The sequence below is a fragment of the Pleuronectes platessa genome, chromosome 6 (assembly GCF_947347685.1).
Source record: "Pleuronectes platessa chromosome 6, fPlePla1.1, whole genome shotgun sequence".
In the NCBI taxonomy this organism is placed as follows: domain Eukaryota; kingdom Metazoa; phylum Chordata; class Actinopteri; order Pleuronectiformes; family Pleuronectidae; genus Pleuronectes; species Pleuronectes platessa.
In genome coordinates this window covers 27,549,095-27,575,825 of record NC_070631.1, presented here as the reverse complement: position 1 = coordinate 27,575,825, position 26,731 = coordinate 27,549,095, and the positions used below count along the sequence as shown (strand labels likewise).

The 26,731-nt window shown below is 40.6% G+C and overlaps 1 protein-coding gene across 2 annotated transcripts; it reads left to right on the top strand.

Annotated features, from left to right (window-relative positions):
* Positions 1-741: 741 nt before the first annotated feature.
* plod1a (procollagen-lysine, 2-oxoglutarate 5-dioxygenase 1a) lies at positions 742-25,616 on the top strand. Of its 2 annotated transcripts, none has more exons than XM_053425131.1 (19): positions 742-1,144; positions 5,023-5,114; positions 5,348-5,481; positions 8,100-8,263; positions 9,587-9,699; positions 10,478-10,541; positions 12,860-12,957; positions 15,041-15,142; positions 15,280-15,411; positions 16,091-16,212; positions 16,505-16,609; positions 16,799-16,924; positions 18,007-18,148; positions 18,376-18,489; positions 19,477-19,542; positions 19,707-19,811; positions 20,189-20,335; positions 22,100-22,225; positions 24,778-25,616. In XM_053425131.1, the coding sequence occupies exons 1-19, from the start codon at positions 1,054-1,056 to the stop codon at positions 24,931-24,933; spliced, it is 2,199 nt and encodes a 732-aa protein (XP_053281106.1). In that variant the 5' UTR covers positions 742-1,053; the 3' UTR covers positions 24,934-25,616. The 2 variants fall into 2 exon arrangements, with proteins under 2 accessions (XP_053281106.1, XP_053281105.1); XM_053425130.1 differs by lacking the exon at positions 22,100-22,225 and adding an exon at positions 22,476-22,601 and having other exon boundaries at positions 743-1,144.
* Positions 25,617-26,731: the final 1,115 nt, after the last annotated feature.

The following is a 26,731-nucleotide window of genomic DNA, read 5'->3' as shown; positions in this document are numbered from 1 at the left end:
AAGCGAATGGTGAGCTGCAGTTTTTAATTCATAAATCCCCAGTCAATCCTTTAATAGGTGAGTAGTTGATGCATGCATGAGTGTCATTCACCTGCACATGTTCATGTACATTAAAAGATATCACTTAAGGGGGTATTGCCTTATGTCATTGTCTTTCGCGTATAGATGTAAATGAATGTGATTCAAAATGCTGCTGCTGGAGTCCTCACTAACGCAGAGAAAGTGAAACATAACTTACTGTTTAAACTTACTCCCTGTCACTAACTAACTTCAAAATCCTGCTGTTTTGTAATGGTATACTGTATATTTGTTTTACAATTTGGATTTCATATCTTATGTAAAGCACTTTGAATTGACTTGTTGAATAAATGTGTTAAAGGGTTAAGTGTGTAAGTTGTACACACTGTTGTTTCAGCTGAATACGACTCACCTCACCCTCCCCTTTCGAAACATGAAAAAGAACCTCTGGTAGCCTTCAGTTGGCATACAAACTGAAAAGGTGTTTAGTTTGTTCAGTCTGGGCTACTGTAAATAAAAACGAAGCGGCCTCCACAGAGGACCCGCTACTGATGTAAGCATAAAAGGCTAATCTTATGGTAAATAAAACAACAATTCATACAATTTAGATGAAACCCACTAGTGAAAACATCACTAGATTTATATGGTATTCAACGTCATATTGGAGAGGAGTATGAGAGCTGGGCAGTGTGGTGGAGGGAGCAGACTACGTGCAAGTGATCATGTTCACTGAACAGCTGGATCATCTGTCTGTAACAGAGCAGAGTTTTTCCATCTGGGCAGTGGGTGTTGGGAATGTATGCAGCCCTTGCCTTCTGACCTTCGGCATTCCAAATAAGCGAAAGATACTGTTTTATACTAGTGTTGTTTTACTGAATTATTTGAACAGCTGTACGATAGAGAGGGGGAGGGAGAGACAGACGGACACAGAAGGCGGTGCCGGCAGACCACACTTCTGTAGAGTTCCCCTCCTCAGACTGGAGCAGAAGGAAAAGGGCTTCTCCTCACCGGGACGCCAGCTTTCACTTGGCAGAAATGACACTCTGGTCGTTGCTGTTGTTTCCAGGAGTTATTGTCTGTGCTCTTCTTCCTCTGACACAGTGTGAGGAACAGCGGATCCCTGAAGGTAAGTCAGCAGCACCCAGTAGACCCAGCATGTGTGGGCTCGGAGCAGCGCTGCGGGACCGGGGCTGACTCCCCGGCTCATGTGGAAGGAAACGCTCTCCCTCTGAAATGACAAACATGTCTGCTAGAAGATTCCAGCAGAGTTGTTAGCTAATGCACAGTATATGAGACAGTTTTCACCCTTGGCCTAAACAACAGTAGCCTGGAGGGAAAAGCTGAGATTCAGTTGTCAGCCCCCCCTCGCTCGGAGACTGTAGTGCTAATGCTAATTTAGTTCCCCAATGCATCCATGCCGCTGACGTGGACGGGGCTGGTGTCGGTGCAGCCGGGGGGCTGTCAGCTCTGCTAACGAAATTAACGCTAAGGTTAGCTCCAGGCTAGACTAGCCATGCTTTATGAACATGTTTGAGATTGGCAGCAGTTTGTTATGGACCGAGTATGAAGGGTTTATCTGAACAGGTGACCTGGTTCCGGAGGAAAAGTTGATCAGGCCAGTCTCCCCCCGTGCTCTCCTACAGCCACACTCCAGGTGTTTGGTAAACAATAGAGTAAAGTTGAGGAAACATTTAAACAAACGATTTGAGTTGGGAGTCATTCAGGGAAATGTTCTGAGTTCCTTCAGAGACACATGGTTTGACTCACCAGGACATCATCTTTTAGTTTCTTCATGGATGGAACAATGAAGGAGTACCACGAACCTGGTCCTTGCATATTAGGAGGATATTGTTCTTTGTCAGCCGTTATAAAGCACTCAGTAATGACAGGATTCTGCATGCCAATCTTCTACAGCCACCAGGACTTAAGCTAAGAGTTTTCCGTGATTACCTCCTAAGAACCGCTCATTGATAGTGAGTAAGGACCAGGATCGTGCACAGACTTTAAGGGGGGCCATTGCTTTGACCTGAAAAAAAAGAGCTACACCGTTCTCCCCCCTCCATGCAAGTCAATCAATCAATCAATCAAATTTTATTTGTATAGCCCATATTCACAAATCACAATTTGTCTCATAGGGCTTTAACATGGTGTGACATCCTCTGTTCTTAACCCTCAACAAGAGTAAGGAAAAACTACTAAAAACCCTTTTAACAGGGTGAAAAGAACGTAGAAACCTCAGAGAGAGCCACATGTGAGGGATCCCTCTCCCAGGACGGACAGAAGTGCAATATATGTCAAGTATAGGAAAACATCATCAAGATAAGGGTTTTAGCAGCAATGATGAGGGTAAACATTTTGAAGGCAGTCCTTCTGCAATTATAGTCTATAGTCAGCAGCCAGCAAGATCATGATCCACCATCAAGATCGGATGCCACTATAGTCCACACACAGTAATTGTCCACTGCCGCCAAATAGAATCCATCATCAGCCGCCACCTCGTTCGTGGTCCACCACCATTATCTGATGACAACGGAATAAATGATCCTCCATTATTATTACGATCAGCCCCCACGATATAGAATCCGCCATACTGGATCCACCATTGTGACCTCTGATACATGATCCACAAATCGTAATCCATGGTGTGGCCACAGCTCCGGCCCTGGATCTGCCGGCGATAAGGCAAAGGGACTCCGGGGAAGGGGTCAAGTCAGTAACATGTATTGATGAGATATGAATAGCCTATCAGACTAAAGTGTAAGTTAACACTTTAGTGTAAGTTAACAATTTAGTCAGATAGGCTATTGTTTCCTGTAAATTACTTTAAGCAGCAATGTGATTTTGCGTATCGGGCTTAACACTGTCATCTGATTGCAAACCACAACTTTGAAACTTTGGAAATAAACTCTTAATATATAAAATTAGAGCATTATGGGTTGACATTGTGTACATCATTTAAAGCAAATATTCAAAAAGTAGATTTAGTAAATGCAGACACAGTCACCCTGTTTGGACAGTGTCACATGAAAACGTGGAAAGGATATGACTGCATCTTTTTTAACAAATCTTTTATGACTGGATTATACAAGCAATGCAATCAAACTTAAAGAACGATTGGGTTACTTCTATTAATGCAACCACAATGAAACGTTTGTCTCCTGAGGGACAAGTCAGTCAGGCAACTTCAGCCCTATGCTGTGCATGTCCATGGTGAGGAAGTTGCTGTGTAGATGACAATGTTAATATGCTAAGTTAGTACCACAAGAATAGTCATTCTACCCCAATAACACCTAATTAAAGTTGTGTATTCTTATGTAACTACAACTGTTACAAAGTTCCAAATAACATCAGATTTAACTCTGTGTATGCTACTCACTTTAAAGTGAAGTCAATAGTTGGGCTCTTATTAATTCACACTCCAGTTCATGGAGTGTGATGGTAGGGGAGCTGTGGTAGGAGGTTACCATCAAACTGACCCAATATCATGTTTTAAAATAATTTCTCCCACCAGTTCATATCTCCAGATTACAGTAGACAAATTGTGATAATCTCTGCATCATTTAAAGTGAAAGTTGAGTTGCTGGCTTTGTACATTTCCACGGCAGATTGTACAGAGATGGAAAAACGTCTGTCACTGCTACAGCATTCTCATTATTTCCCATTATTTAAAGCATCCTTGGGTTCCTTGAAAGGTGCTATAAAAAGTTATTAATATTATGATTTTTTTGCTGAATTAACCGATCAGAATTGTCTCGATATATTTTTCCAAGACTATAAAAGTTGAGTGGCGAATGGCTGTTCAGAGGTTTCAGATTGTTATGGATCTTTAAAAAACTTAAAAGCAATCCATATACTGAGAGAGCTGAGAGTGATTCACCATTACCAGTGGCAGCAGTAACAAAGGTATTTGTAAAGATTTGTAAAGTTATGTGTTTCTTAAAGGCTGTGTCACAGTTAAGAAAGAAGAACATACAGAGTGATGCAACAAAGTTTCCTTGTTGGATTTTAACATGGATGCTACAGCCCAGCGCATTAAATGAATGAGCTCATCAGCAAATCATCTGTAACACAGCTAAATAACCATTCAGCAGCTTTTTCACTTCCATCTGCTGTGTAGACAACAGTATAAACCAAGGTGAACAATTCATTATTAATTTAATCATGTGGTTCTGTCTATATATATGTATATTTATAGCCTGTGTTGAAGTCTAGTTCTATAATTATGATGCATGGTAATAGATACAGGGATTGCAGGGATTTAATTAGATAAATCTAGTACTTTTCAGTTTTATTTCTGATCAGACTATCTTTGTGCATAATCAGGATATCCCTGAAACTTATTGTATCTCTGAGTCGATTCATGATTAAAGGAATAGTTCACCCAAAAATGATAATTCACTCATTATCGACTCACCACTATGCCAATGGAGGGATCGGTGAGGAGTTGAGTCCACAAAACACTTCTGGAGTTTCAGTGTAGCAGCTGAATCCAATACAACTGAAGATATTATGGACTTATCTTCAGACATAATAAAACAACAGTAAAAAGAAAAAAAAAGGCCTCCATACTGCTCCTTTGGTATCATCCAAGTGTCCATAAGCCCCGACCTTCGTTATTTTGGACTCGAAACGGGTTCATATGAACCGTGTTTTAAAGCCTAAATGTCTGCTGATATCTTCCGTTTCGAGTTGAATGATAATGTTGGATGACACCACACGAGCAGAATGGAGACATGTTATGTGTTTTATCTGTAGTTTTTTTTACATCTGAAGATAAGTCCCTTATATCTCCAGTTGTATTTGATTCAGCTGCTACTCGGTTTACCCCTGAAACTCCAGAAGTGTTATATGGTCTCAATCTCTTCACCCAAACCCCCCTAGGCATAGGGTAGAGTAGATAATGAGCGAATTATCATTTTTGGGTAAACTATTCCTTTAAGGCAAGAGGAAAAAAGTGCACACAGAGCCTTTTCTTGAATTCCTCTTTGATATTATGTTTTTCAGAGAAACTTCTTGTTGTGACAGTTGCAACCAAAGAGACAGATGGCTTCAGGCGTTTCTTGAGGTCGGCTAAACACTTCAACTACACTGTTCAGGTAGGAACCCCTACAGCAAGTTCCTCTCCTACTGTCTAGACTTGAAAGCCCCTCTCTATGCTCTAAAAGGAAACATATTAGTTTGGGATCGACATAGTTTTATACTGATTATAACTTATAAAGAAATGTAAGTTTTTTTTATTTTAGAAGCAGAAAAGAAGATAAATGAATGATAAATACAGTATATTCAATTTTTTCCAAATCTCAGTGAATATTTATATGAATGTTTTAAGGTTCTTGGTCGGGGTCAGAAATGGAAAGGAGGCAACTACACATCCGCTCCAGGAGGAGGCCAAAAAGTGCAACTTTTCAAAGCAGCTGTGGAGGAAATGAAGAATGAGGAAAGAATCATCCTTTTTATTGACAGGTACACTTTTATATTGTACTGGACCTCACTCAAAGTAGATTTTGCTGAACATTCTCCAAACCATACCGGACTAGAGGTATCATGGTGTTAATCTATCCTTCAGGCAGCCATTGTTTACATTTATTTCCACTACAACATCACTTTAGGGAAGAAAGCTGTGTCTGAAATGTGTCATATCTTAGTTTACATGCAGTTTTTGCATCAGCTATTAGTAAACCAGACTTTTTTTGAGTTGGCGTTGTTGTCTCTCTGTGTCCGCAAAAATCATTTAAAGGAATAGTTTTTTATATTTCCATTGAGACTGACATCCATTATCTATAGGTGGAATTTATTAATTAGTTTATTGATATTAGGGCTGCAAACTAACGACTATTCTATTCTTTATTATTCATTGATTATTGAAACGATTAATCGACTAATCGGATTATGACTGTGTGTTGAAGCTTGAGGGGAAGCTAGCTGCCTCCGTGTAGCTTCAAGCCGTGGAATTAGCAACGCAGTTCGGAAACAAGACCGGGTAACCGCTGCGCTAAGAAACGATAACATGCATGCAAGCATTTTGACCTGCTGGTTGTCACTTTATTTCAGCTAAAACTAGGGATGCACCGATTTATCGTCCGAACATCGGTAGCGGCCGATATTTGCCTCGTTAACTGATATCGGCTTATCGGTAATAAACTTGACTTTCACCGATATCATTGGCCGATGTTCATATTTGTGGTAAAACCGCTGGGCACGTGCCGCGGCTGGGGGAGCAGTCGCTCCGTCGCCCTCCTCTCCGCGCCGCCGGAGGCTCAGTGTGCGGCACCGGGAGGTCCTCATCCGGTGGCACCTTACGGCGTCACTGGTGCGGGGGCTTTTCCGCGGGGCGGTGTCCATCGCCGGCGCGGAAAGCGGGCCGTTGGAGGGTACCGGGTACGCGGTCAGCGGCGGCCACTCTGGACGCGTGTCGGGCCCTTCTCGCGGATCACCTCAGCGTGGGGGGGGCACCCTGCGGTGCACCCTGCGGTGCACCCTGCGGTGCACCCTGCGGTGCACCCTGCGGTGCACCTCGGTTGGCGCCTAGCAGCTGACTGAGAACTGGTGCGGACCAGGGGAATCCGACTGTTTAATTCAAACAAGCATCGCGAAGGGCCACGGTGGGTGTTGACGCGATGTGATTTCTGCCCGACACTAAAAACAGGTAAAACTGAGGAGGGCTTGTTAAGTTATCTTGACTCACGCAGTGTAACTTGGCGTAAAAAGTATGAACGTAGCGTCTGTTTAAGTACTTTATTCTCATGTGCACCGGCTCTATTCATCCGTCTCATGCACAGGTAACAAGGGAATTGACAACATACGTCATACACACAGAAGCCGTAACACATCTAATAAACGGGCAATACTGCTACCGTAAATCAATGAGAAGAGCGTTCTCTATAATGATACTTTAACAGGGCTGTTTTAGACAGGGTAAAAAGGTGCTGTTTTAAATTATCCTTGTGGTATTTTGACCAAAATATGTTACAGACATTTCATTAAGATCCCGAGGAACCATTTCAACTTGCGGTAAAATGGGTATAATATGTCTCTGTTAAATAAAGTTTAGTTAAATCAAAGATTGTTTCATAAATCTGATTCAATTTGTGCTCATTAAAAGATAAGAGTGATGAAGGGCTGACATTTTTTTAAATAGTGCTTTTAAATAATGATTTAATTATTTTTCTGGCACAAAAGGGTGAATGATTAACAACAAAAAGAAAATAAACAAATATCGGTATCGCCTATCGGCCAGATTGTTATTTTAAATATCGGTATCGGTATCGGCCAAGAATTTCCATATCGGTGCATCCCTAGCTAAAACTGTCCTTTCTACGCGTGTTCAGAGTCAACTATGATTCTCTAAGCTCGTCTTCGACAAAAAAAACGTGCGCCACCTACTGTTTTGGCTGTGAATTGTTTTCAGGACCCACAGCCTTCGGAGAACCATACATATCCGTCTGTCCATCCATAACGGAGTTGGAGTAGCATATTTCAGCTTTAAGTGAGCAGTTTTACTGTGGTTTTCAAAATTATGTATGGAGCTGATTAGGTCTGTTTTCAGCCAGTTGCAGGTCAGAACAAATCTACACCTCGATAAGCAATATCCAAATAAACTTATTTGTAGTAAGAGTTATCACTTCATCTTTGTTGCTGGTTTTCTTTGGCTGATTTGCTTGGCGAAAACTCAAGTTTGGAGTTCTGGTGTTAGAAATTATTTGGTTTATGGATTTTATGACTTCTCATTGCACTCATTGGAAAAAAAGCTATAAAGATGTCTCCTATATTGTAGAACTTTATCTTAAAGCAGCTTCAAAAGTAATGGAAAGTAGTATATGGGAAAACATGTAATGGTTATTGTACTTACACTTATTATCACTCATGAAATCAAGAGAGAGTATGTTTTTGTATTTTTATTCTAGCAGTTCATTTTATGCGACTAAACACAACCACTGGCAATTTAATTGTCCAAGTAAAAAATGCTGTCTGCTTATGAAGGCAACCCCTCAATTTACTTTAATTATATCATTGGCTTCACACACACACAGCTTATACACAGTGCAATAAAGTTTTCTATTTTCACTTCCTGTTCGATACAGCTATGATGTGGTTTTTGCCTCGGGTCCTAAAGAGCTGCTCAAGAAGTTCCAGCAGGCCAAACACAAGGTGGTGTTCTCCTCTGAGAGCCTGATCTGGCCCGACAGACACCTGGAAGACAAACATCCTCACGTCAGGGAGGGCAACAGGTTCCTGGGCTCAGGAGGTAGGTCCATCAGTCCTGTCCGACTCACAGTCGGGGCAGGACACATAACTTTCACACTGTGATGAAATTAATCTGTTATATTAAATGTTATTATTACTGTTACAGACATTTTCTGTAACAGTAATAAGAAGTAGAATAGAATAGAAGTTTTCTATTTAAAATCAGAATACAACAGTAAGTCTAAGACAGTGGTCAGTGATCTCCAGACTGATGTAATATTCATTCAGTTTAGGCTTGTGAACTGCACCAAAGGCTTAAAAAGGACAAACTGTGATTACACCCGCCCCGGGCCCCCTTAGCAGCACCACTGCACTGAGGCGCATTACTACACTGGTCAACAAGGGACTCTGCTCCTCTGATGTTTTCTAATCATCACACTTACAACTGATCTTTATTCAAACCTGCTGAATTCATATTAATGTTCCTGGATAAATTTCTTCTGCAACAATTAAGTTAAAACACTGTGTTACATCATAATCTGCAGGAGTGTGTGTGTGTGCGTGCGTGCGTGTGTGTGCGCTTGACTCTGTCCCTCTTCACACAACTGATAACCACATGTATTTAGTTTTTAATCAATGATGTCGGATCATGAATCCAGATCGTTCTTGTCACTTTAACTCATGTCCTGACTGTTAGTCTCAGGTTTAAATGTGTGTCTCAAAATCTAGAGTGAATCAAACACAAAGTAAACGTCAGTCCTGTACGTGTCCTAATAACTTGTGATCAGTGATGGTGTTTATTGTGATAGTGTTAAGTGTTAAGTGAGCGCAGGTCAGCAGGGGAGTGAGGAGAAAACAGAGGAGAGTCTGACACATACAGGACGACTGAACCTTTAATGTGCATCAGTCCTGATCCTGAAGCAGCGGTGGTTATAATTATTCAGTGGTGGAAAAAACGCTAAAACAATTAACGTAGCAGAAAACATGAATTGAATATGGTCTGTCATGGCGTCGATGCTGAGTCGTCCACGACCGCATCGCGCTGCAACTACTCTCCACGGCTCCAGATGAACTTTACATACTCTTGATAGCCTTATGCTCCCAGGCCACTGGTATGATTCCAGACCCTTGGTCTTGCTTTGTAGGAAGGAGTTTGGCCATTTCTTTTTATAGCAAGAAAGAGCAGGTCTGCAGTCAGCAGTCAGCAGTCATAAAAACAAGCTGGCAGTAGTCATGGGTCCTGGTAATTTGAAAGAGCGGACAGAATGTGACAAGAGTTCATGTACATGGCTATAGATGTAAATCTGTTTGATGTACAAGACTAGAATCCTTTCAAACTTTTAACTTGGATCTTGTGTCTGCTCTGGGTTCGCTCTGTCCTCAGGTTTCATTGGCTACCTCCCAAGCATCAAAGAGATGCTTTCCGACTGGACAGGTGAAGACGATGAGAGTGACCAGCTGTTCTTCACCAAGATTTACATTGATCCAGCTAAAAAAGTAGGAGTTGTTTCACTGTGGTGTTCACCTTATGGATATGCACTTTGATAATAAGATGTATTAAAATAGAATTGCTAATGTATCAAAGTTTGAAATGTGTTACATAATGTAATATTGTGCTACACAATGATATCTCATTATGTGTTATAAAAATCCTCAAATACTGGCTTTAATTTGAAAAATGAGAAAACCAGATCATAATGTCAGAATGGCAGGAATCTTATTTCCGTTTTGCTATAGAAATATGATTTGTCATGTTTTACTAATTCTAACAGGAAAAATATTTTTAGTGACTTATTTTCTGTCATATCCATTTTTCGAGCGGTGCTAAAATGCTGTCAGTGAGCCTCTCTGTACTTTCTGCACAGATGTTTCACATTAAAATCTACCAGTAGCTCAGCATAATCTCTCATGTTCCTGGTGGGATTTTAATTTGAAACATCTGCAGGAAGGGCAAAGTTTTAATGAAAGTAGTTTTAGGATAAACAACAAAACAGCAGAGTAGACAACTTGAATCAATTTATGGGAGAAAGCAGGATTATATTAAAAGAGAAGAGTGTGGAGTGTGACATAATTCTCTTTTCATTCTGATGGAATCAAAGCTCTGGAAAAACATTGTAGCGAATGCACCGTGTGAGCTTCACAAGTCATTTCATCTCACTGTTCTGCTTTCATTTTAAGGGTCTTTTTCTCAAATATTAAGTTTTTTATATGATAATTTATTCCATTAGATATGATAATTACAAATAAAGTGAAACTGTGTATTTTTATGTTTCAGAAATCCATAAATATCACAGTGGATAACAAATGCAGACTGTTCCAGAACCTTCATGGAGCCCTCGGTGAGTGCCTCTAATTTCTAGGTGCAGCCATTGAAGATTGTTAAGATGACAGAACATTTCAATTCACTTAAATTAAATTTATTTGAATTGGACATTTTGAAGGAACAAGCTACAAACCTTATTACATTATTGAGAAACCTAACAGTTCACACAAAAAGCAGCACTTTGGCTACAGTTGAGAGAAGAAAAACTCCCTCATTAATTGGAAGAAAGCTCTGACAGAACCTGACTCAATGTGGGCGACCATCTGCCTCGCCCCGGTTGGGGTGTGCAGAAAAAATTGGGGAAGAGAGGAAAAGAGGGGAGAGAAGAGAGATATATATTAGAATAATGTCCGATCAGATACCTGTAGAATGAGGACGGAGAGAGAAAAAAAGTAAGTGACATGTAGTAAAATAAATGGGGGGCACAGAGACATAGCGCGGAGAGATAAGTGCTCAGGGCATGATGGGAGTTCACCCACCAGTCGAGGACTAAAGTAGCATAACTAAGAAAGATGGAAGGGCCTGTTTCTGAAACATTGCCTATTGGGAGGCAAAATGTAAAAGTTTGGGGGAACACCAGCAGACATCTCTTGTCGTCTGGTTTTTGTCACCTCTGTCCAGCACCTAGTGTTTATCAAGTTTGGCTGTGTGTGCTTTTGTATTTTATCTGAATCTCTCAGGACTCCCCTGATCAGAACCAATTATAAACTTGATCCAAAACGAACATTTTAAGTCTAACTTTAAATGTAAAGATGGTGTCTGCCTCCCGAACCCAGAGTGGGAGCTGGTTCCATAGGAGAGGAGCCTGGTTACTGAAGGCTCTACCTCCAATTCTACTCTTACAACCTTTAGGAAACAAGTGAGCCTGTGTTTAGGAAGTGAATCGGGACAATAGAGTGCTATGAGCTATTTATGTGCTTTTAAAGTGAAAAAGTTCAGAACCTTTTGAAACTCCATTGTTAACTTTGGTGTACATGGAGGAGTCATTGCATGAGCTGAAATATCCTGCAACACATTGTGTGTAGTTAACTGGATGCAGAGTCTCTCCTGTTATTTTAGAAATGCTAAGTGCACACCTCCAATAACACGTTTGAGAAATTGTATGTTTCTTTTCATCCAGAAGGAAACGTCTGGATGATAAACATCTTGTAGGACTTAATGAAATGACCTGCCTCCTCTCCTGCAATCACTTAGTGCACACTATGTCGGCCACTGAACAGTAAAATGTGTTCTGTACTTCTCCTCAAATTTGCTCCACCCCTCTTGCAGTTATAAAAAACTCCATGAGTTACAGCCCTCTCAGAATCAGTTGATCACTGAAGCCCTGCTACACCAGCACAGTGGACGGAGTGAAGTCTAACCTGAAAGGTTTTACAGTTGTGGCATTATCAGGCTGCACGTTTAAACATGAGCTGAAATCTATGCAGGACATTTTTTCCCTGAGAAAGGAATTTGAGAGTTCTCTGTGAGATGGATGTGCCAAAGCTTGCAGAGATAACATTGAGAGTCCATGGCATGAATAGTGTCCCCTAGGAAATCCTCATACCACAGTCCTACCAACCACTGTTTTCTTTTCAACATACATTTTACATACAGCCAACAGTGTTAAACCTGTAACTGGTTTAATTGTTGTGGCTAATTGGTGTATATCTGCGGCCTGTTTGAATTACTGTAATTTAAAGCTATTTCGTAGTTCCAATGATTTGCAATGGTGTCTTTGCTCAAATAAGTAAAAAAAAGGACAAATCACATGTCAAATTGTTTTTCTATAATTTTCAAGTTATTTAAAGACAGGAAGTAAGTTGGCAGGCCTAATCTCGTCAGGCAGGGAGTTTCAGAGCCTCGGGGCCATGACAGTCAAAACCTGGTCACTCTGAGTAGCCAGCCTTGACCTTAGGTTTTGACTAGATGTAGGGAGTCAAGCAAGAGCTGTGGAATTTAAGTGGGGGCCAGCCCATGTTAAGCTTTGAAAGTTATTAAGGATTGGCGTGATATAAGACCTATTGTTTGTTTTAGTTAAAATATGAGCAGCAGCATTTTGAACAAGCTACAAACGAGTTACTAAGGTTTGACTAAGGCATGTAAAAAAAGCGTTGCAATAATCCAGATGCTCCCCTTGACCGGTTAAGGCAGATGGCCGCCCACGTTGAATCTGGTTCCCCAGTCACCAAGTGCTTGCTCATTGTGGGAACAGTTGGGTTTTCTCTATAATATTCTAAGGTCTCAAGTCTCAACCTTACTTTGTAAAATGCCATGAGATAATGTATGTTGTCATTTGACGTTGTGCAATTAAAATTGAATCGAATTGTGCGTGTTTGTGTGTGTCTCACGCAGATGAGGTGGTACTGAAGTTTGAGGATGGTCGTGTACGAGCCAGAAATGTGCTGTATGATACCTTGCCTGTCATCATCCATGGGAATGGAGAAACCAAAGTATTGACCTGTCAAACCACACTGTCTCATCACATGCTAATCATATCAGCCGGATACATTTTCCTTGTGTGTCATGAGAAAAGACATTTTCAATTATTAATCAATCGTTGAGCAGCATCTCAGATCTCAGATTTCAAATAACACTGAATTTACAGTATTTAAACAGATCATCAGTGTTTTAATAGGAAAGCTCATGTGTTGTTACATCTGTGGCTCTTTTGTTATGCAGTAGCTTCTGTCTGGCTTAGTGTGAACATCTGCTTTATCTATGATATCACACTGATGTTCCTGAAATATCTGATTGGCTGTGTTGAAGTAAGATCTCCATCTATGCAGGACAATGGTACTCTATTAGATTACTGCAATACTAGGTAAAATCATCATGAAGCCACAAGTTGGTTGGTTGACTGGCTGGTTCACTGGCTGGTTAGTTGGCTGGCCAGCTTGTTGGTTGGCTGGCTGGCTGACTGGCTGGTTGGTTGGCTGGCTGGCTGACTGGCTGGTTGGCTGGCTGGTGGACTGGTGGCTGGCCAACTGGTTGACTGGATGGCTGTTTACAGCCTGCTGTGTCTTCTTCTTATCTCTAAACATGGGGCTGATTTCCGTGCTACACCCCAGTTTGCCTTATCAATCAATCAATCAAATTTTATTTGTATAGCCCATATTCACAAATTACAATTCGTCTCATAGGGCTTTAACATGTTGAGATATCCTCTGTCCTTAACCCTCAGCAAGAGTAAGGAAAAAATACTTAAAAACCCTGTTAACAGGGTAAAAATACATAGAAACCTCAGAGAGAGCCACATGTGAGGGATCCCTCTCCCAGGACGGACAGACGTGCAATAGATGTGAGGTGTAGGAAAACATCATCAAGATAAAGGTTTTAGCAGCATTGATGAGGGTAAACATCTTGAAGGATAACTTCAATACTATATGTCAAGTAGTCAAGCTGCAATCATAGTCCATGGTCAGCAGCCAGCAAGATAATGATCCGCCATCCTGATCAGATCCACTATAGTCCACAGTCATTGTCCACTGCCGCTTATTAGGATCCATCATCAGGCGCCGCCTCGGACATGGTCCAACACCATTATCTCACTCCAACGCGACAAAGGATCCGTCATTCCCACTACGATGAGCCAGCACGATATAGAATCCGCCATACTGGATCCACCATTGCGACCTCTGATGCGCGATCCACAAATCGTAATCCATGGTGCGCCACAGCGGGCCCGGATCTGCGGGCGATAAAGCAAAGGGACTCGGGGAAGGGATCAAGTCAGTAACATGTACTGATGAGATATGACTTACTTCGATGTGATAGGGATGGAGAAGAGGAAGGAGAAGCTGGAAAGAGAAGCTCCGTGTGTCATAAATTCCCTTTGCGTCTTAGCATCATCAGGGGTTTTTGCCTTGTAATCAATGATACAGGCTGAACTTGGGTGTACACTGAGGCTCAAGGTAAATCTGACTCGCTACTTGTTTGTATGGTAGTACGATGAATACCATGTGGCCCACTCAATAGATCAGCCATCAATACCTCTATGCCTTTTTAAATTAAACGCTTCCTATTTGAGAACATAAGACAAGTAACGTTCTGCCGCACTAATTAGCTCTAACTATAAGCTTTATCAAAAAGGAAGGTTTTGAGCCTACTCTTAAATGAACAGATAGTGTCTGCCTCTCGAACTGAAAGTGGTGTGAGTGAGCTAACAATCTCAAGAGCTTATTAGTTTCTTAGCTTTGAAGCACAATGAACAACAAGAAAAGTTTCCCTCCAAATGTCATCATTTGTCAGTTTAGATGTTCAGTGCTGTGTTTTTCATTCCGTCACACCACTGCCAACTTAACACCACAGGTCTGTGGACAAGTTAGTGTGGTGGTGCCTCTGCCAGCTCAGCTGTACACGTCCACGACACCAACTCACCCACATTGAGGGAACACCTCTTGGGGCTTTAAGATATTTGTTTAGTTCATAAACTCAGTCTTAACAAAGTATTTGTAAAGATATTGAAAAGGTTTAGTCTGGCATTCACTTCTTATATATTAGATTGAGGTGTGATAACAGGCATTTGTTTTACAGCTCCAGATCAACTACCTGGGTAACTACATCCCCAACACTTGGACATTTGAAACTGGATGCACAGTGTGTCATGAAGATCTCCATCCTCTCACAGCTCTTACGGTCTGTTCACAGGCTCTTCTCATTCTTTCAAATATTTATGATTCAGGCTTTGGGAGTTTTCCCCATCAATGTTTGGCGAAAAGTACAAGTAATGAGTATTTTCTCCTGGTACACCGATGCATGTTTTTGTCCCACAGGAGAGTGAGTATCCACTGGTGATGATCGGCATCTTTATTCAGCAGCCCACCCCCTTTGTCGCAGTGTTTTTTGAACGCCTCCTGAAGCTGCAGTACCCCAAGAACAGGCTCAAGCTTTTCATTCACAGCCAGGTAACGGGAGGAGAGTTCATACATTTACATCGCTCTAATGACCCTGTTGAGTGTTTTTGTTGCAACTGTTGCAGCAAAATAACTTCATCTGAAATCAAGACCCTGTAAAAAGAATATGACACCAGTATATTTAACAGGACACTGATATCAAAATTCAGTGATAAGGATATGATAATATAAGTCACATATCAACGAGACACCAAAATAAAATAAAGGCTTCAAATGAGCTATGCATTGAACTGAAGATTTCAGTGTTTAGTTTAACTTACTATAGAATTTTGTGATGAAATAAAAAATTTGCATAAAGTTTATTTGAACCCAATTGATTCTTTTCATTTTGAAACGCTGCTCTGTTAATCTGAACACATACCGTTCATCAACACTTGGGACTGATGGAAAGACTTGATTTCATTGCTAATAGGAACTGCTAACTTACTAGCAGCTAATGCAACTTTATTGGTGCAGGTTCATCATAAACAAAGTAAAGGCAAAAAAAAAAAAAAATGATTGACTCCATGATATCATGATAGTTGTGCAAACACAATCTGCTCAGAGAACATCTTTCCCTACCAAGTGGAGGCATGTGCTGCTCTATGTGCCAATAGTAATTCACACTCCTTTTAGACATAAACAAATGTCATTATTTTTTTCTATTTGTTAATTTCTTCTCCTCCTCCAGAAAGCTCATCACGAAGGTCAGATAAGTTCTTTCCTGCAGGATCATGGAAGCCTTTATGAGGACGTCAGACTCTTCGGGCATGAGGAGGACATGGACGGAGCTGCCTCCCGTAACCTGGGCTTGTGAGTCCAATGAAACTAGCCGTTGGCTTTGTGACTCGTCTTAAGTTTCAAATGATTCTAAAGAGACTATATCTCTGCTTTATATTTAAATTTCTGAGTAAAAATCTTTATGACTTCTATAAATCAATTTGGCTGCTATTAAAATAGTAGCACATGTTGTTTGACATTGTCATAGAGCTACTGAACATTAAGGTGGCAGTTTTGGGGTAGGTGTCATCACATGTGGTGTTTGACATATTGTTCATGTGGAGTGTGTTCCAGTGTTACACACAGTTTCTTTCCCTTCTTTCAGTGATATGTGCCGGAAGGACAAGGACTGTGACTACTTCTTATGCCTGGACATTGAAGTGGTCTTAAAGAATGAGAACACACTCAAAATTCTCATTGAACAAAACCGGCAAGTATATTTATCAATAGTGAAATATTAAAAACAATGTGGTGCTAGCTGATGTCTTTGGACTGCTCTAGTGACAACCACACAAAGTAAATCTCTTTATTACACTAATTTGTTAACATGATTCGATCCTTAATCACAGCCTTTGGCAAGATGAAGGAATACACTTATGCTCCTTTTATGGTGTTTCAGTTCTATCGTAGCACCGATGATAACTCGACCTGGTCGACTGTGGAGCAACTTCTGGGGAGCTGTCAGTGCAGATGGCTACTACGCCAGGTCAGAGGACTACGTGGACATAGTTCAAGGACGCAGAGTGTAAGTTGCTCCGACATTGTTCTTTTAAGACTTGAGACGCCTGTTTAGCAACATAAGACTTTTGTTGACAACACTTACGCTGGGTTCACACGCGGAAGCAGCGCCAAGCCTTAAAAAACAGCTGGCTCCCATCCACTCCCATGTTAAACCTTTGTGCGGGTCACACCGGACGCTGAAGCGCCGCGCTGCGCTGCGGCTGCCTAGCGCCGTGAAGCAATCGTTTCGGCGTCGAGTCTTTTTTTTCTGCTTGACGCGAGCGTATCGCGCCAGGAAACACACTGAAAAATGATTTTAAACGATATTGATGAAATATTTTATATGATATAAATGATCAAATATGCATCCCATACTTTGTATTCACCTTCTGTTGTCTTGGAGTTTTAATTTTACCAATTTTACCAACCACATAAATGTCCCCCTCTGCCCTTCCAGTACAGCCACACAAGCAGTGATAAAGATAAAAAGAGAGAGGGGGGGCTACGTATTCTCCACATAGGCTTGAGTGGAGAATACGTAATTTACCCTCGACACCCGATATTTAACGGAGCAAACAGCGGAGAAGTTCTTTAACATGGATGACATTAAATAAATAATTGAAGTGGAGAAGTACAGTGAGTTGTATGATCCTCGGAACATGTTGTATAAAGACAACACAAAAAAAGACAAATGTTGGGACGCTGTTGCTTAATGTTCGAGCACCAAGTAATTATATGCATTTATAATACTGGATCAACGGGTGATATTATTAGCGCTGCCCGGCGCTTCAGCGTGGCTTCAGCGTCCGGTGTGAACAGCCAAGCGCCGGCGCGCTAGGGATTAGCGCTTACGCCACGCTTTGGCGTCGCTTCCGCGTCCGGTGTGAACCCGGCGTTACACTGCAGTCTAGACACTTAAACAGAGCCCTGCACAGTGATCATTAGACAGTGGTGAGATTTATGTAGGAAATATCTATAACATCATGGGTTTCCAAGTGGAATCCTTTCATGTGGTTCTTTTTAGTGGGCAGAGGAAACTTAGGACCGTTTGTGATATTAGATCCTTGGGTTGGTGTGTAAATTGTCTAAGATTGTTCTGGTTGTTAGGGGTGTGTGGAATGTCCCGTATGTGTCCAATGTGTACCTGGTGAAGGCCAGCATCCTCCGATCAGAGCTCACAGACCAGGAACTGTTCAACTCGCACATCTTAGACCCAGACATGGCTTACTGCCACAACGTACGCAACAAGGTGGGTAACAGAGAAGGAGAGGTATCCAATTTCATTAGCATCTTTACATGAATGGATTTTATATGAAAAATGAACTGAATCATAACAGCATGGAAATTATAGTTTCAGTTAGTTTTGACCCATCACGTTTTATCTGGAAGGGACCTAAGATCTAATGAAAAATAAATGTTCTTAGTTGTAAATGTAAATCGTCCATAATAATATTGGACCTGTTAATCTTCCTCCAGGGAATCTTCATGTATGTAACCAACGTGCACAGTTTCGGTCGTATCCTGTCAACAGAGAACTATCCGACCAACCATCTTCATAATGATCTGTGGCAGATCTTTGAAAACCCGGAGGTGAGACCGTCCGATTAAATAGCTGCTGATGTATCAGATGTATCTGCATGTTCATATTACTAATGATAACATCAATGTGCTTTTGGTTAGTGCAGTTGCAATAAATGTTTTGTATACCCTTCGACTTCAGATATATTTTATAATATAAAAAACATCCCCATGGTGTGACTAATGAAGTATTATCTTATCTTCAAAATAACACACACATACATTACATTTTCAGAGTTCATAAAGTATACTACTGCAGTGCCTGTTCTCTTGTCCTGTGTGGATGCTCTGGAGCTACATCAGAAATATTCCTTGTCATTAGTGAGTCCTCCTAAAACAGTTCTACAATATACTGTCACTTTTTATAGTTTGTGTGCTGAGCTTTTTATTTACTGTCTATGGCACAGAGCGAAGCTAGAAACCTTTGTTGAAAAAAGTGTTTTCTTCTTTTTGTCCTTTTTTTCAAAAATATGTACATGTTCTGTGTATTATGATCTGGCCCACTGTTCACCTGTTTATTAACTTTTGATTAATAATGAATGTATTGCGTATATTATGTATATTATTGTAATTGCGTTTCCAAAGCGCACCAGAAAGATGGTAAATAAGTACAATATTCAATCATAAGGTGGTTCATGAGTGCACATGATACCAGAGCATGTTAGGCCTCAGACCTTGATTCCATAGACCAGACCTCTGTTACCTGATCTGCGCTCATATGTCCTGGACACTAGAGAGTAGAAGAGCTGTGAACCATTCACCACCTTGTGGTGTGTTGGCTCAGATGATGCTGGAGGGTTAGGGTTAGGGTTAACCGCATGGACGGGACGCAAAACTTTGTAGTGAGGCTGATCTGGGAATGTCCATGTTCGGGACAGGGCCACAGCTTCGACACAAACCACAGAGATTCCCTCCTTCTTAGAACATTTAACATTGGTAACATGGTAGACGTGCTGCGTGATTGTACTGAACAGTGTCAGTGGTGTGTTTTGGTTTCAGGACTGGCAGGAGCGCTACATTCATGAGAACTACACACGCATCATGAAAGATAAGCTGATTGAAACTGTGAGTGGCCCGACACTGGGAAGAAATTCCTTCAGTAGTAAAGACAAATATTTCCAAAGAAACAAAACTATTTACAGTATATTTACATGAGTGTGTAACAGTGTGGTTGTATGATGTATAAATGATGTCACTGGTTAAACTGTGTTGTGTCTCCTGTCCAACAGCCTTGTCCTGATGTGTACTGGTTCCCAGTTTTCTCTGACATAGCTTGTAACCACCTTGTTGAGGAATTGGAAAACTTTGGGAAGTGGTCTGGAGGAGACAATAGGGTATGTTATCATAACAGTGTGTGTGTTTGTGTAGCAGTGTGTGTGTGTAGCAGTGCGTTTTTCATCTTCTTTCGTTTAAAATGTGATTGTGAAGATAAATCATTGGGTGTTTTAAGAAAAGAAAAGATCACATGAGATAATAGATGAACATAGATAATATGGATAAAATAAAGTTAAATGTATTGTCATAGCACATTTTAAGGAGGATAGTAAATATGGAAACATCAGTAGAAAATTAATAAATAAGTAAACAAATCTTAATACAAGTAAATATATATAAAAGAATGACTATACTGACTGATTTCGATGCCAAAATAATCTGTATTTGTCATTTATATTAAAGAATTATCTGACTAGGTTGATTTTTGTGTTTTCAGGACACCAGAATCCAAGGTGGCTATGAGAACGTCCCCACCATTGATATCCACTTGAATCAAATCAACTTTGATAAGGAATGGCAAAAATTCTTACTGGAGTATATAGCACCAATAACAGAGAAAATGTATCCTGGTTACTACACCAAGGTAAGACTTCATGGTCACACAACTGTCCCACGAGATGAGAATAAGTCTGAGCTGACAATAAATTAATTGACCTCTCCTAAATTCCAAACTGTTAGATGAGAGAGTCAGTTTACTTCATGAAATGTTGATATAAGCTGACTGTCTCCAGCTTTGTTGCAGGTTGAAACTGGCTGCAGTGTTTCTTTCAGGAGGAAAAGTTTATTTTATTTTATTCCTAAACAATTTCAGGAGTCTGGCTGCTCCTGGGACCATTGAGCAGAGTGCAACTCACACGGTTCAGTTGAAAACTGAGCCACTTGCTAAATAAGACAATCGCCCCTTTTACACACACATTGCTTTTTTTGTGAAGTCGGCTACTTTTCTCGTGTACTCTAAACCAAACCAGCTGCCATATTATCGCCAGTCCAATTTTACACTTTGTCCACACCAACACCCTTTAGTTTTAAACACGCATCACTTTTGTTTACAGCTGGCATCCACACCACTCTGGAACTTTCCAGCCCCTTAAACAGAGACTTTAGAAACACTGCTGATCCCATTTTTTAAAACTTTTGTAGACTTTGCTCAGAGAAAAGAAATCCATCCTCTTTCTTTTCACAATCGTTGTTTATTGTCCGTAGTATTTTCTGCAGTCAAGCAACAAACAGCAGAGCAGATAATCCACTTCCTGATTATGTCATTATTAAGATTAGATGAGATAAGGTTTTTATTTTAAAACAAAAACATATTAATGTGGGTGTAGATTAGATTGCATTAAGTTAGAGGTGAGACATGAACAACCATGTTCACACCTGGGCAACATTCCAGCTTTGAACAGGCTGCATGAAATATCCTATTAACTTCAGAAGACTCCCACTTGATATGCGTAACTGCTGAAGCCTTCCAACCTGATGAGTCAAAAAGTAGAAGCTGCTTCAGTGCTCACACAGACACCTGTTGTTATGAGACACTTGTGAACCCGTCCTTTCATGTTGTCAAAAATGTTCAAACATTGTAACCTCTGCCTACTCCCACTTTGCCACTTTATAATCAATAGTCGTCAAAAGCTGTAAAAAAAAAAGGTGCTTTTGTATGGGACTATTTCTCGCAGCGGATTCATCCACATCAGTCATTATAAACTAAAGTGTATGTTCATGGTTGTATCACATGTATTTTTAACACCAGACAAGAAATGCTCTCATCATCAACTTGTTTTACTGTTGTACTGGTTTACTTTTTATACATATGAGCAGAACTGGGTTATGTGTGTGATTCCTCATCATGGTACTGAATTAATTCCAGTCATCAGATGTCCGATTTTGATTAGTGATTAATCATTTATCAATCATCTTTGACGTTTTATTGAGTTACTGAACAATGCAGAGGATCATGTGTAGGCCAACAACTGTATGTAAAGGTGGACCATGCGGCCCTACCCCCTCCCAGTGTTTGAAAACGGAGTGTTTCCTAGATACAGGTGCTTCCGATTTCATGAGGAGCCAGAGTCTGCACACAGAATGGATACACCCACCCCACCAATCACAACCAAACTTATTTGATAAATGGACTCTCAGTAGGAACTACCTAAAGTGACAAAAATCCTCTTGACGCGACCATGTTCTATCTGCTAACATGGAGGCAATCTTGATGACTTCATTTTGTCCAGATGTTTGGGAGCTGTCATGTCATCCATCTTTATATCCAGTTTCTGGTATAATGTGTCTTTTCAGTGGCTCCTGAGCTGCTGCTGTTTGTTCTGCTGACCAATATGTCTTCTCTCATCAGTGTGCCACTCCCTTGAACTTTGTGGTGAGGTACAAACCTGACGAGCAGCCGCTGCTTGTCCCTCACCATGACGCCTCCACATTCACTATTAACATAGCTCTCAACAGCAAAGACATTGACTACCAGGTAAATGTGGAGGAGCAGGCAGGTAATAGACGCTACAGGACATGATGATGCAGGTGATCTGCTCCTCTCTCTCTGCTTTTCTGCTCCACCGCTGGAAGTGAATGCTTGATTAGGAGCCGAGCTGATGCTTGTCTTTACTGAGCAGGAGCTGTGAGGGGTGTACGTCGTGTACACACACTCTGGGTCTGGCCACATGAGCAGTTTCTATGCGAATGCTTTGCATGACTCCTCTCAATCTGTGTGTCTGCAGGCTCAGTTTGACTTGGCCTTTGTAGTTAGATATAAACCAGATGAGCAGCCCTCTTTGAAGCCACACCATGATGCCTCCACATTCACTATTAACCTTGCACTCAATCAAGTGGGCCTTGATTACCAGGTGAGTGTGTTCAGACAATGGTAGCATAGCACCAAATGTTATTTACTCAACATATAATCACATGATCCACACACAATGATGTCAGTCAGACCAATTGGTCATTCACCATATGACTATGTTACATCATGGTGGTGCTTCTGTCCCGTCGTGTTTGTGAAATTCAAACCCACAAATTGAAAATAAATTATGCACAATGTCATAGAATATATTGAATTCTATTTCAAGTTGCAGTTTTCCTTCAAAATCAAATAATATGTTGCTGTAAATCAGATGACTTGCTTGACCTCACAGAGTGGAGCATTATATAATTTGGTACTAATTATTGGTTATTTATTCAGTATTTATTTATCATCCAAAAATCTTTCCTTCATATAGCATATATCTAGATTGAACATGTTTTGCACTTTCAGCTGACCTCTGTCTATGTTTCACTAGCAATAAGTTTGAATCACACCAGCCTTTTTTGTTCTCTTTTGAGGAAATGTCAAGGAAAACATCAGAAATGTAGAGAATTAGTAAATAAACCTTGTATGAACCGAATAAAATTAATGCTGCAAGCAGCTATGATCAGGCCCTCGTTTGACCCCAGACATGTGGAGAACATAAAGGAATAGACCATATAATTGTCCAATAGGTAGAGCTGTGGACTTTGACTGAATATTTCATGTAGTTGCCTCAAGGCTGTGACTCTTTTCAAAACATCAAATTTGTACGCCACGCCTCGGACACGCCCTCGATTGAAAATGCAATATTTTGATACCTTTACATGGTGGAGTTCTCTAGGTTATACACACTGTCAAGTCACTCTGTTTAATTCTGTTGGAGGACTTCATTCATGTACTGTGGTTGGGAAGCTAAAATGACCAACTTCTTGTTGGGCTCAGGCTTTTTGTACATCTGGGCATGATACACGCGACCAATGTTCAAGGGGCCAATGTTTATAGGGTGTGGCCGAGGAATTGAGCCACGTCCATAATCAAGTATAGTCAGATGGATCCTTGTATTGTGTGGAAAAATAATATAGAGGAAATCAATACAGATTATTATCAGAACAAGTTTGATGAGCATAAAGTCTACATCTCTTCATAAAAGGATCACAAACTAGTCAGTAAATAACACATACAAGGTATAGAAGGAGTTACTGTTCCCTGTTTTAAGGTGAATATTAACTTGGAATAGCTCAGAAGGTCTGAAGAAGCATGACGCTGAAATCAGAGTCATATCATTGAAAATGGAATGCCCTCATTGTTCTGGCCTGTTCATCGACATTCTAGTGTTTCAAACTTTCCCTGTGCATCACTCCTTTTTGGGAGTCTGTCTTCTTTGCATGACACATACAGCTGAAGCTGGATCCTTGTGTTAGTTGTTGCATCCATGTTCTTTCCCTGCATCTTCAGTAGATTGAAGCCATGAATCCACAGTGTTATCACATCACTGTGAGAGATGATTACAAATTATGGTAAACTCCAACATGGGTAAATGTGTTCGCTCAACCAAAAACCGGAACAGCCTCAGTGCTGCTTGTCATACACTCTCCAGGTTGTGCGACAGGTGAAGAACAGTTACACAGGTGGTGTAATGATGGTGGTGAAGAGCTCTGGCGTAGGCGTCCAGTTGGATTGAGATCTGGTGACTGTGACTAGCATTATTTTCATGTCGCAGAGAGGTCACCTGTGTGGAACACTTTTTTATGTCTCCATTCATTTTATTAAGGAAACAATCTGCTGCCAGGAAGTTAGTCAAACAGTGTAAATGGTCAGTGAGGTGAATCCTAGTAAAGTGGAACAGTATGGAGTGTTACTAACCACATGTAATGATAAACAGAACCCTGATGGTTCTATTTAGTGGCAGGTAACCATAGAAAAAACACCAGTGACTCCCAACCAGGGGTACTTCTACCCCAGGGGTATGTAGTGAGTGTGGAGTACTATTTGGCACAAAGAAAAAATGGTAGCTCCCTTTCTGTTGCTCTCAGTATTAGAAGTCCGAATGCAAATCGAAGCAAAATTTCTGAAAAGACTAAACTTAAACCGCAATAATCACTTTAAACCCTTCTATACAATTATATCATATCTATACAATAGCATATTTAAAAAAAATGTCTGGAACAAGCACAACCAGCACTTGAACCTTGTTCTGCTGTCAGATGTTAACGTGTGTCATGCTCTGACTGCAGGGTGGTGGATGCAGGTTCCTCCGCTACGACTGCTCCGTAGACGCTCCTCGTAAAGGCTGGGCCCTCATGCACCCGGGCCGCCTCACCCACTACCACGAAGGCTTGCCAACCACTGCCGGCGTCCGCTACATTGCAGTTTCCTTTGTGGATCCCTGAAGATGACGACACCCCACCAGCTAGTCCAGACCAAAGGGGACAAACTCTCAATCACAGCCACTCTGTATCGTCTGATTTGGAGTGGTGACCATTTTTTTTCTTTAAAAGTCCAACATGACCATTTCTTTTTTACTTATAGAATCAAACACAACTTATGGCTCTAATCAACCTTTATCAGCAGTGGAGTTTCAGAGATCAATCATGTAATGAGACACCAACATGTAGGAGGTCATTAAAATACAACAGTTTTCTTTTTTGATCGATCTAAAGACTGGTCTGGAGTTTGGTATGGAGCCTGCTTTGCCTCTAGCTCCACGTTTCTCAGGAAATCACCAGTTCTGCTCAGACTTTTTAAACATGCTTTTGTAAAAAGCTTGTGTTGTTGAATTTACTTCCATAAGTTACATAAAGTGCCTTTCTATACTCACATCTGTTCTTTTTAGATTTTTCATTGAAGTGAAATACTCCAACTCCTGGTATGCCTCTTAATTTATTTTAATCTGAGTTCTTTTGATAAAACCCACTCCACTATTTTGTGTATTTGCTTTCTCACTGCTGTTTGACAGATTCTGTATTCCTCTGCTTTCATTGAGGTCAGTCAGCTGAGTTTCTGGTCTGAGTAACATATTCACACACTCGCTGTGCTTTAAACACAACTTGAATAAAACAATTTACCAAAGTGATTCTGAGCTGTGATCCCTGACTGAAGCTTCTCACAGATGTGATGAGAAAACTAAGAACATAGACTAGCTTTCTCTGCTCAGAGCAGCTTCACATCAAACTGTAGATACAAAGGCAGCAGGTGATGTGGTAGCATTCAAAAGAGTGGCTTTGTGCAGACAGTTCACTTTCACTCAGTGATGTCATAACAGCACTGAGGTCAGTGTTTGCTGTGAACCATAAAACACTGGAGATGATTTCAATTGAATGTTAAACTGCTTCACATCCTGCTGCTGTGTGACATCCTGTTCCCTTAAAAAGTTCAGTGTGTAAGATATGTATTGGCAGAAATTGAATATAAAATAATCTTAGTGATGTTTTCATTAGTGTGTTTCAACTAAATTGTACAGTTGTTTTCTTTACCGTAGAAAAGGACCTTTATATTTAATACTTTATCAAGAGTAGGTCCTCTCTGCGGAGATCACCATGTTTTACAGGTTCTCTTTCATGTTTAGAAAAGGGTAGGGTGAGGTGAGGGTTATTAAGCTGCAACATGTAACTTCACCACTAGATATCACTAAAATATACACATTGAACCTTCAATAATAACTATTTAGAGAACTTACAACAGAAACCTGGTTAAAATACTGAAGGCCATGAAGTTTGAAGAGAAAGAAAATGTTTTTTGTATAGACTGCAATCATGTATTACCTCAGGCCGTGAGTTAATAAAAGCATGTATGATCATTTCTGAAATGGATTTGATAATGATCCTGAGACGGTAAAAACCAAATTGGACAACCCTCAACAAAAGGTGACATAAAAAGCAAACAGAGCTCAGAGAGTTACAAGAGAGGGATCCCCATCTCCGGATGGACTGAAGTTCAATAGATGTTGCATTTAATAGCACATGTACAAAATATTAAGATTCAAGAGCAAAAACATTACAGGTTACAGCCATCAGAAATTCTAATTAAATGTCCATAATCATGATTGATTCATCAACTTTATTAAGAGGAAAGTAAAGTGCAAAACACAGCGTTAAAATGTAAACGCTTTATTGAAATATAAAGCTCAAGAAACTACGTCAAGCTTTAATTGTTTCAAATATACAATCTATGTACAAGTACAGAGACACT

Excerpts from the sequence above, each read along its gene's own strand:
- plod1a (XM_053425131.1), top strand. The coding sequence starts at position 1,054 with ATGACACTCTGGTCGTTGCTGTTGTTTCCAGGAGTTATTGTCTGTGCT. Across the intron at positions 9,700-10,477 it reads ACATTGATCCAGCTAAAAAA|AAATCCATAAATATCACAGT; the intron begins GTAGGAGTTGTT and ends TTTATGTTTCAG. Across the intron at positions 18,149-18,375 it reads GCCACAACGTACGCAACAAG|GGAATCTTCATGTATGTAAC; the intron begins GTGGGTAACAGA and ends ATCTTCCTCCAG.